Source organism: Engraulis encrasicolus, chromosome 4 (assembly GCF_034702125.1).
Source record: "Engraulis encrasicolus isolate BLACKSEA-1 chromosome 4, IST_EnEncr_1.0, whole genome shotgun sequence".
In the NCBI taxonomy this organism is placed as follows: domain Eukaryota; kingdom Metazoa; phylum Chordata; class Actinopteri; order Clupeiformes; family Engraulidae; genus Engraulis; species Engraulis encrasicolus.
Window position 1 is genome coordinate 45217867 of NC_085860.1, and position 11176 is coordinate 45229042.

General features: G+C 42.7%; 2 protein-coding genes across 2 annotated transcripts in view; one reads left to right on the forward strand and one right to left on the reverse strand.

Annotated features, from left to right (window-relative positions):
* LOC134447833 (RNA polymerase II elongation factor ELL) overlaps positions 1-554 on the forward strand; it is a 69739-nt gene extending 69185 nt beyond the window's left edge. The window contains exon 12 of the mRNA XM_063197505.1: positions 1-554. This exon is cut by the window's left edge and continues 328 nt beyond it. The gene's annotated coding sequence lies outside the window, so the exon portion shown is untranslated.
* A 4791-nt stretch (positions 555-5345) lies between these two features.
* On the reverse strand, positions 5346-8872 carry pex11a (peroxisomal biogenesis factor 11 alpha). The gene is made up of 3 exons (XM_063196201.1): positions 8598-8872; positions 8164-8279; positions 5346-7067 (listed from the first exon to the last, which is right to left on the reverse strand). The coding sequence occupies exons 1-3, from the start codon at positions 8651-8653 to the stop codon at positions 6499-6501; spliced, it is 741 nt and encodes a 246-aa protein (XP_063052271.1). The 5' UTR covers positions 8654-8872; the 3' UTR covers positions 5346-6498.
* Positions 8873-11176: the final 2304 nt, after the last annotated feature.

Consider the following 11176-nt stretch of genomic DNA (forward strand, 5'->3'; position numbering starts at 1 on the left):
GAGCCTCACCGCGCCCCTCTTGAGGAAAAAACTGCCCTGAAATGAACTGAACTGAAGTGAATTAAGCCACGTCTCTGGCCCACATCTGGTCCACATCTGGCCCAGTCTCAGCCAGACCAGACCAGACCAGACCAGACCCCAGGGCACTCTCCCTCACTTTACTTCTCCCAAGGAAGAATGAAAATAGAAGAAACAAACGAAAGAAAGAAATGAAAGAGAGGAAAATCAGTCAGGAAAACAAGAAAAGGAGAAAATAGCCTGCGGGCGCAAAGAGAAAAAAAAAAGAAAGTCTGCTCAGACCACCAACTGGTGACAATGCCCTTTAACTGTTATACTGTGTTCACCAGAGCAAGGAGGGAAGTGTGTGTATATGTTAATGCCCTTCAGCATAACTGTTATATACACGATGTTCATCAAAGCGAACAGCAAGTGTGTGTGTGTGTGTGTGTGTGTGCGTGCGTGCGTGCGTGCGTGCTTGCGTGTGTGTATTGTTGTGGGCTAGTGCAGACAGACAGTGGTGTAAATATGGTGAGACACAATAAAAAAAAGCCAAAATCCCTGAAATGGAACGGGCTGTATGTGGCACGGTCGCCCTGCTATTTTTACATTGGTATGAGACGAGTAGCCAAGACAGAGACAGAGAGGAGCCGCTGCCGTTGTCTATGGTACAATCAAAAGAGACAGGAGGAGTTAAGAAGAAAAAAAGTCTTAATGGCCGGTCTGCTGTTTTGTTTGCTCTGTAATTGAGCGGTAAATACAGTGTCTATTTTCCTATATTACTGAATGTACATTTGTAAAAAAAAAATTAAAAAAAAATAGAAAGAGAGAGATAAAAAAAATACTACATGAAATGACATAAATAATATTAAGTAAAAAAAAAGATGGGTTTAAATCACTGGACATAATAAGGGAAACCAGACAGGTAGCCTATTCTATGCTGTGAGTGTCCATGGAAGATATAGTACATTACGTTCTGTTAACTGGTGATTCATGTCATGACCTGTGATCATTTACTCTACGCCCCCCTCATCCCTCCTTCCGCGCACCCCTCTCCACGCCGTCCCGGACCCCGTTTCTCGCCAGCATCGTTGCTAACCGCTTAGCAACTTCGAAACTCGCCAATGCATAAGTGCATTTTATCCGGGTAAATTGCTAGCCTAGAGAGCAACGACGCAGTCGAGACACGACGCACCCCTGATGAACTTGTCTCCTGTAGGGAGACAGCCTGCCTAACAGCCAGCCTGTTGCTCTCCTGGACACTAATGTGCAGTGATCACTCACTCACAGCTCTCTGCTCATGTGATGGTAAAGCCTGGATAAATGTGGTGTCCTCTTCTCCCGAGCAAAATGGCCGACATGGCATGGTATCTATCCCATAAGCAGTAGCACTACAGGCCCAACTCTGTTACCGTACGTACGTACAGTACATTACACAGCGGCTGTCGAGCACAGCCACAGTCCAGCTGCGTTAATGGGAGCAACACAGTCCATGGATGCATTTCTGAAAACCACAGTTGCTAACTATGTTGGCTACTTTGTCGTTTGCAATGCAATTTCCCATTGGTAACTACACAAGTTGCAAACGGGCTAGCAACTACACTTTCGAGGAACACACAGTCCACTGGTGTTACTGTCTGTTATGAGAATGTCAAAGTCCCTTCTCTGTTCACTCACACAGTCCACCCTACAGTATGGTATCAGCACACTCCCAGAGTCCCAGGTCTCTGTCCCCTTACTTCCAGCTATGTGAGTAGCAGGGTCTTCTGTGATAACTCACACAGAGCAGTTGTCGGAGCATCAGGCTGCCCCTCCACCACCACCACTCTAACTGGAGAGTTGATCTCCAACCACTACAGCACAACAGTGTCTTTATTGCCATAATAATGATGATGATTCTTATGACCTGTATTATTATTATTATTATTATTATTATTATTATTATTATTATTATTATTGGACACTGAACATGTAAACAGCAGACACAATCATGTTCTGAAAGCACATTTAGTTTATTTTGTTCTCATGACCTTTTTATTTTGTGTATTTTCTGAAGTCATCAGCTGTTTTAGTCGAGTCGTGTTTTGTTGACTTGTTCCCCTGTATGTTCCCTTCTCCTTCCGACTGTCCGTGTAAATGTTTTGTTCCTGTGCAGAGGTCTTATTTTTGGTTTCAGCATTCCACTTGGAGTCCTTCTGATGGTTACGGACACTGACACTTGCAATGCCTTTGACCCATAATGTCCAATGGGGAGCTTTGACTGATTGTGCACCACATTCTAGAATGTTCAGGCCGCGTGTGTGGTGTGAGGAGCAATGTTCCAAGCGCTTATCAAAGGGTGATTATGTTCTCCCTCTCCCTCTTCCCTTCTGCTTGGGCTCTCCACACATGCAGTTGGAAGACAGACTGCATGGTAAGGCTGGGGAAGCACGGCACAGGCTTCCCTTGATTCTCGATTCCATTGGTCTGCACCAGCAAACTTGCGGACATTGTTTTATTTTTCTGCATCCAGATCTCACATCAGAGGACCCATGACCATGTGTGCATTGTTTTCAAAAACAACTGACGCTCACATTTCCATGACACTGATCTTGCATCAGCTACCTATGCCCATTACGTCGTGTGCATTGTTTAAATGGGAGGGGAGGTGGGGGATAAGTATTTTTGTGTCTTTTCTTGCGCTTTAAGTCTCCTCTGGAGAGTCTGAACTGTTAAGTATTTCATTCAGTGTTCGATTCTCAATCAGAATTCAGTTCCGAGCAGGAAAACTCTGGATAGATTTGCCAAATTAGTATAGTTTGTTGTTCTTTTGAACAGTATGTTTGATGTTTCATTCCTACATGGGGCCACTTCATGTTATGTTGTAGATGCCTTAAATAAACTGGACCGCATTACCTGAAAAAGTTACTCTGTGCGTCTTTGTGTGTGTGTGTGTGTGTGCGCGCACGTGCGTGTACGTGTGTTGGCCTCAATCAAATACACTTCAAAACAAACTGTTGGCTACCGTTTGCCATTGGTATGATTGAATTTGCTTTCTGGGTGTTGAATTCTCTCTGGTTAATTTATGCTGGGCACTGCTGACCACAAGGTTGCAGACCAAACCACTAGTGGAAAGCATTTAAATTCTTAGTCTAAAAACACACTGCCTGGAAACAGAAAATAGAGCAGCATAAATTTAGTTTGAGTGGCTAAGGGCAGGCTATGTATTGATATAAAATACTAGGCCTATATGCTAAAGGATAGATCTAACAACAACTGGTAAAATAAATAAACTCTTTTAACCTATTTTACCTCTTTAATTCCACTTATTTTTAAAATCTGTTTTTTTTTTTTTTACACTGATGTTGAAATGTAGGCCTTTTCAATGTATCGCGTTCAATATTCACTCCATTCTAATAAAGGACTAAACATTTTCCTACTGGTCAAAATTGTGACCAACTAAATCAAATATTGTAAAATAGAAAAGGAAGGTCTAACATATAAAATGCATGTACATGTTCCATTTTAAAGTCATTACACATTGATTAGAATGCATCCAGCTGCATGTTTTGCTTCAGTGATTCATTCTTCTGGGTTTTAACTTTGCAAGCCTAAGTAGCCTTCTGGCCTCATTCAAAAACCTGATGCTCATCACTGTATGCCAGGGCTAGAGCTGGGCAATATGACGATATATATCATTATCGTGATAGAAAAATGTATATCGTGCCCTTTCTTCTCTATCTTTCTTGCCCTTTTTTCAATTTTATACAATTTAATATCATTTAATCACATTTCATGTTGCCACTATACATGCTCTAAGTTCATATAACTGTAAAAAATTGAACAAAAACATTCATTTTAAAGAAATGTGGTTTTGCGACAGGACAAAATAGAAAAAATAAAGATAATAACTGAAAACGAACGTAATTAAATATTGTGATATATATCGTTATCGTGATATAAAGTAATCCATATCGTGATGTAGGTTGGGAACGCCCCCGCGTGACGTAGCCGAACGCAGCCAGATGATGTAAATCAGGTTACAGCCCTGTATGCTGTTCTACAATAATAGCCACACATGCTCATGAGCAATACACAACTTTTCCACTAGGTGTCACTGTAATATTAGTGTTTGCAAAGCCAGGCTTTGAACGTTTACAGGGCCCTGTGTGATAATATTGTCAATGGGTGACACCCCTAAATATAATAATATAACAATAATATAATGACCAGTGCACATTCCAAGTGAACATTCCGGCTCTCTTTTCACATAATACAGCTGGCAACATAGTATTTGGATGGCAAACAATGTCAAACTATTTTGGTCACATACACACACCAGGGTGTGACATTGGCACCTGCCAAACGGCCAAATGCTGATAAAAGTTGGATGTGGCTAGTAATTATGTCAGTGTTGGGGGTGCTGTGGCGCAGCGTGATAAGCCCCCCACACTTGCAGCTTGCATGCCCATGGGGACCCTGGTTTGAGTCCGGCCAGGGTCATTTCCCCATCTCTCTCTCCCAATCATTTTTCCTGTCTACTCTCTACTGTCCTGTACAAATAAAGCCCAAAAAGCCCCCCAAAAAATACTTCAATAATGTCAGTGTCACTAACCAGTTAAGCAGGTAGTTTATGCCTTGGCATCACATATCAGAGAAGCTCTGAGCTGGACTGGTAATCTGGCATGCAGGGCATTTTCCCGGTGGGCCGACAGTCCCCAAGGACTGTTACTGTTGTTGTGGTTGTTTGCCTGGGTGTTGGCCCACTAATTAGGGGGAGAGGCCCATTGGTCCATCACCAATATAGACAGTGGATTCAGCCCATGGAGATATCGTATGAAAGTAGTCTGTGTGTCTTCGGGGCGGGTCTGTGCCAAAAATGACCAGGCCAACTTTTGGTCTCAGACCAGCCCTGGAGAAGCTTCCGTTTTTGTTTCTTTTGTATCAATTGTTTGCATTTAAGTTCACAAAAACCCTCAATTACTCACATTCAGTTGTTTTATTTATTTTCATGTAGAAAGCTATGCACTCATCTTCTTGATTGAGGTTACAGTATAATCAATATTAAGAAAAACAATCACATTTGTGGCTAGTAGAAAAGGTGAATGGCTTGTGACAGTAAATAGATTCTATTTACTCTCAATGGCTTGTGACTTGGGAAAGCCACTAACCAGTGGCCGATAAGTGAAAAAGTTAATATCAAGCCCTGACACACACACACACACACACACACACACACACACACACACACACACACACACACACACACACACACACACACACACACACAATATTTCAATCAATTATCATGTCGTATAGTAGGTAAAATGACAAAATCAAATGAATACAAATGCTGCGTACAGGAAAAATATTCATCAGTGAGAAAAGAATTTATTTAACGGATAACACATATATTTTTAAATAAACAATTAGCTTTTAGAAACAATCTCTCCAACCTCAATGTAAGGCTCTGTGGGTATCTGCAAATGTATAACTACATTTAAAAATGTCATTTCCTATTAGGAATTCAGTTCCTTTTTTAAGCACCCATCATGATTAGGTTTCATTCACCAAAACATCCACCAACTGCGGCTCAAAAGAGATCTCAGTCCCATTCAAATTCCTACGGTATGACGATGTACTGTACTTTAAAAAGGGGAAGCAGGCTGAGCGGAAGCTTCTCACACACAAGAATCTTGTTAGTGAATAGTAAACGTGTTGAATAACCTGAAAAGTGAGGTAGACTAGAAGCAGAAAGAGTTGGCCTTCTGAGGTGAAGCCATTCATCACTATGCCTGTACAAAAACAAGCCTGTTACTGTATGTGTCTGTACGAAACACTGTTAACCTTGCCTTCTAAGAAACTAGAAAACATGTGTACAAAGATATGCCATGGTCTAGGCAGGAGCACCTCACATTTGGTCATCTGCAAGAATCCAACTGAGACTGAGTGATTTAGTACCTCAAGGACACACAGCTAGGTGACACAGATAGGTGTCGGTCAGACAGAGCGACAACACCCTCTGAACCCAACACACTACGCAAGTTGTTCTCTTCTTTTTCAAAAGTGCATCAAGTATTCAGAAAGCACAAGTCTTCAGTGCGTCTCAGTGTGCAGGCTACTGCTTAAGGCAGACTGAACCCCTTTTCTGGTTCAGTGAAGTGATAATGTGCCAAGTGTTTCACAGTACTTTTCCCTTTCACAACCTGTAGAACTCCATATTCCCCATTCAGTATCTGTACATGTTCATTCCTTGGCCCTTTGTCGCCTCCACCGCTCAAGAAGTTTTAATTATCTGCAAGGCCTCACGACTTGCCCTCAATCAACTGCCATGTGTACGTCTGTGCAGAGTAGTGTGCTCTACTTAAGAAGGCTAGAGGTGACAAATCTATAGGGGGAGTGCCTCCCCCCCAAAACATGGCTATTTTCATCCGAATGCTTTCAGTGTTGGACTATATATTATCATCATCATCATCATTCATTCCATACATCTCTGAACCGTCTTCCTTGCCTATAACCACCCTACGGCTTGATCTTCAAGTGGGGCTTGAGCACAGACAGTATGCCCAGCAGCGAAGACACGAGTCCGCAGAAACCCACCACGCCCGCGTTGGTCTGCCAGACCCCCAGCCGGTCCAGCGGAATGAAGAGGTCGCAAACATTCTTAGCCGTATCCAGGGCGACGGCCGGGTGGCTCTTGAGGCACTCGATGAGGAGGAAGACCAGCGCGTCCAGCTGCGGCACCACCACGCACGCCACGTCCGGGCTCTCGTTGAGGTGCTCGTGGAGCTTCCGCTGGTGCTGCCGGTCACGTGTCCGCTGGACCATCAGCTGCGCCATGACGTAGAGGTCGCGCGTCAGGCTCATCACCAGGGAGATGAAGTAGTAGCGCGTGGCGTTGAGGCGCCAGCGGTCCTTGTCGATGTGGCGGGCGAAGCCCAGGCTACGCGCCCACAGGACGTTGTCGCACAGGAAGTAGAGGCCGCGGCTGACGTTGGAGATGGTGAGACAGCAGCGGAGGATGGGGTCCGATAGCAGCAGTGTTCTCTTGGCCGCGTCCAGGGAGTTCACCGTGTTGCCTAGTCGGAACACTGGAAGACAGAATGCAGATACAGACAGAGGGCATTTTATCTTTTCGTTCAAGGGGAGCCTTTGCTACCGGAACACAATAGGAATTAAAGTGTTACACAGTCACTCTACAGTTTAAAGCCATTAGGAATTACTATGTTATTCAGAATGTATCGTGGAATCACTGGTGGGATAATGCATAAGTACATCATGCATTTTGTGTATCTACACACCATAATGACAATGTAATGTCAAGTGTTTTTATAATATTTCTTCAAAGCACAGGGTGAAAGACAGTTCTGAATTTGCTTTCCTATTTCCCACAAATACAAGGATAGGTTATGGTTTCACATATAAGCAACTTCTGTGGAGAAATGTAGTGAAATGAATGAAGTCATTCATTTAGGCCGGTGAATGAATGGGAAAGTAGTAAAATGAATGAATGGCCTATGGACGCACAAAGAGTAGAGGAGCAGGCGGTCTGTAGTTCTCTGTAGTAAACTAAATATTGAGTTATTTCAACTTCTTTGATTTCCTTAAAGGGTTATAGTAAATTAACCAGCTGATTACAGCTGGATTTCCATACATCAGCTTGTAGACTGGAACACTGCTTAAAACTACACCATTAAAAAATCCCACTTACTTAAGACAAGTTTTTGAAGTGATAACATTAACGTTAGTTTTTCCTTACACAGATATGTGTAATGTTAATTTATAGTACACAGTCAGGTAGGTAGCACAGGCTTGTACCTCCATAACTGCCTGTCAGTTGACCTTATTTTGACAGGACTTCTCTGAACTCTTGACATTCTGGAGTAATATGGCCGATGATGGCTGCAGGCTCACAGGGGGTTTGTAGCCTAACTATCTACTGAGCAGCTATTCCAAAGCCGCAATGTCAAACACAATAAAGCAAAATTACCCCAAATGACATATTCTGAGAGGGCAATCTACCCAACTTCTGTACGCAACAAGACGACTGCATCGACGTTGAAAGGGGGGCTAGCCGCGCAAAACGACCACATGCAACTGAAGCCAATGTGGAGCGCGCTTGGGTACATTGTGTCCTTTCTCATATTTTGCACAAACACGGACATAATAAGCAGCACTTGCACTCACGTTTGCGTCCTGAGCTCACGGTAGATTCAAGACTTTTCAGCTTCACAACGAGTTCTTTCCTGGAGGGATCATTTCGAAGCAAATAGTTCGCAAGAGCGCACGCATACTGGGTGGTCCTGTAAAGAAATGACAGCAAAACTTAGTTGGGTAGCATGCATTACGCAACATCAAACAGATCGCCAAATATCTGCCAGGACATGAGTGAAGTGCCTGTCAAATTAACGTTTTAGTGTTTAGTTGTTAGTTGATTTAAACTCCCAGCACGATGTGACTGTGGATGAAGTTTCTAAGTTCCACAACCAGAATGTAACAGGTTCAAATGAATGAAGCCAACATACATTTAGCTAGCGACAGGCTAATTAGTAATTAAATACTACATTCGTTTGCTGTGTTGTGCAATGTGTAAGAGTGTTGTAAGTAACTGTTTAACAGACCTCAAAATTCGATCCCTTCCTTGGCTTTGGTTTGTAAATTGTATGTAAGACTCCATAGCAGCTTAACGGTGGCTTAAGTTTCTCTCCAGGTTGTTAGCCAGGGCAGATTTCTTCGACAAGAATAGTAACGCCTCCTAATACATGAATGACAGCTTCGTATCTACTTCTTTGCAAGCTATAAATTTCACTGCCGTTTGGTTTATAAAGCATCTATTAAGTAGCTGTTTTGGGAAGGCAACGTAAACTTCAAAACTAGCGTGCCTCCCATATGGAATGTCGCCTGTCCCTTTAACACGGAAGTGCAGATACCGTGGAATGGAACGCCCATTGGTCCACAGAAACGCATGTGCGCGAGTCTTTGTTTTGTACGTGTGCAACAAAGTCCACAGTGTTGGGTCCCACCACTCCCACTTTTGTGCCCTAGAATTTTATATCAGTCAGAATAAGGATGCCAGTGCTGCGTTAGATACAGCTTAGCCTATTGATTTATCATTTATAATAATATAATAATAATTAATTTATATAATAGCTAATATAAAAATAATTTATATAATAACTAATGTAATAATTTATAATAAATCAATAGACAACGCTGTATCTAACACAGCACTGGCATCCTTATTATGTCTGATATAAAATTCTAGGGCACAAAAGTGAGAGTGGGACCCAACACTGTGGACTTTGTTGCACTAATTGCACTAATCAATTTATTAATTAGTGCAGCCTAGCACAGTGGCTTTCGACGTGGGGGCAGGGACCCCTGGGGGGCCGCGAGGGGATGCCAGGGGGGCTGCGGCAGGCTGACAGGACAAATGTAGCTAAATAAAATCAACAGCTTAATACATTTAATAATTTAAGTGAGCCATAATAAACCAAATAATGTAAACTATCCACTATCCAACTATGCACCAACTTCATCGAGTTGTTAAACTGGGTGCACTGAAAAAATAGTGTGGCACGGCCCATGTAAGGGGGGCTTGGCTGGAATATACCGGTATATGAGGGTCATGGTAAAGTTTGGGAACCCCTGTCCTGTAGCACACACACACACACACACACACACACACACACACACACACACACACACACACACACACACACACACACACACACACACACACAATGGGGCAGGGCAGATTTAGCTGCAGATGGCTGGTTGTGTATGGGCTCATTTTCAACTATGATAGTTATTATGAGCAGCATTTTTGGCACAGTTCACTTATAACTTTATTGAATGGACAGCCAACAGCACAGCTGTTTATAACAGTCAAGTTGACCAAGAGATGCAGTTGTGATGTGGCTTTTATTTTCCCCTAACGATAGACAGAGAATGACTGATGGATTGAAATTTTACTCCGTCTCCCACGAGAAACAAATAGGCTACCACTAATTAGGATCCAGAGCATTCCCTCATGTTTACTGTGTGTTGTAAATGAGACATTGGCCTTGTTTACATGACACATTTAATTCATTAATTCAGAATTATGCCCTAGCTCAAGTTAATTCAGAATAAAACTAAATTCTGCTTTGAAAACATCATGTAAACACTTCACAATCCAGAATGAATGTACACTGAACGGAACTATTTAATTTTGAATTATTAATCAGAATTCAAAACATCATGTGAACGTGGACAGTCATGGGTAATTAAGTAAGTCATGGAGTAATTAACCAGTGCACTACCCTATCCTCCTCCATGACTGAGGTACCCTGAGCATGGTACCGTCCCACCGCACTGCTCCCTTGGGGCGCCATTGGGGGCTGCCCCATTACATGGTTGAGGCATAAATGCAATTTCATTGTGTGCAGTGAACACTAGTGTGCTGTGGAGTGGTGTGTCACAATGACAATGGGAGTTGGAGTTTCCCAATTGGGCTTTCATGTCTTTAAACTGGATGCTGTCAACCCCCCAAAATAAGCCGACAACACTTCTGCTATGCAAATCTCCATAATGAGGCAGCTCTCACAGCTCTGCTGTCTATTTATTTTATTTCATTTTTGTATATTTTTTTGTATTTTATTTGCCAAGCAAAAAGTCAGAGTGAGTTGGTGAGTCAGCTTGTTGCATTATACATCTTGCTTTCACTGTGGAATTTTTGGCACATTGGTATAGTACCAGGCTTATTATATTGTGTGTGCAACCTCTGGTCTGTGCTGTACGTTTACATTGTGACAATAATGGCAGTCATGAATCATGAGGACAGTCAAGGCCTATTGACTTGTTGCTCAATGTACGGGCATAACACCCAAGTTTCCCATCATAGTTGGTGAAAATAGCGATCTAATTAATTCCTGTAGGCCTATCTTTCATGCCCGCAATGCCAATTAACTCCCCATCCCTCCCAAAAGGTGCGGAGGAGGTGAGATTATTATTATGCTAAGTTGCAAATCAGTGCATGTCACTTACATCCTATCAATGCAGACCATCAGTATGCGGTGCCACCTTTAGCCCTCATAAAGAATTGCACTCATAATCAGCCTTCCCCAGGAGCGTCAAAACATGAGCTGCCAAGCGCAGTTCAGTGGCATGATCACAGACTTATTATCTGTAGGTTAGATTGGTTATTTTGTAATTGTGA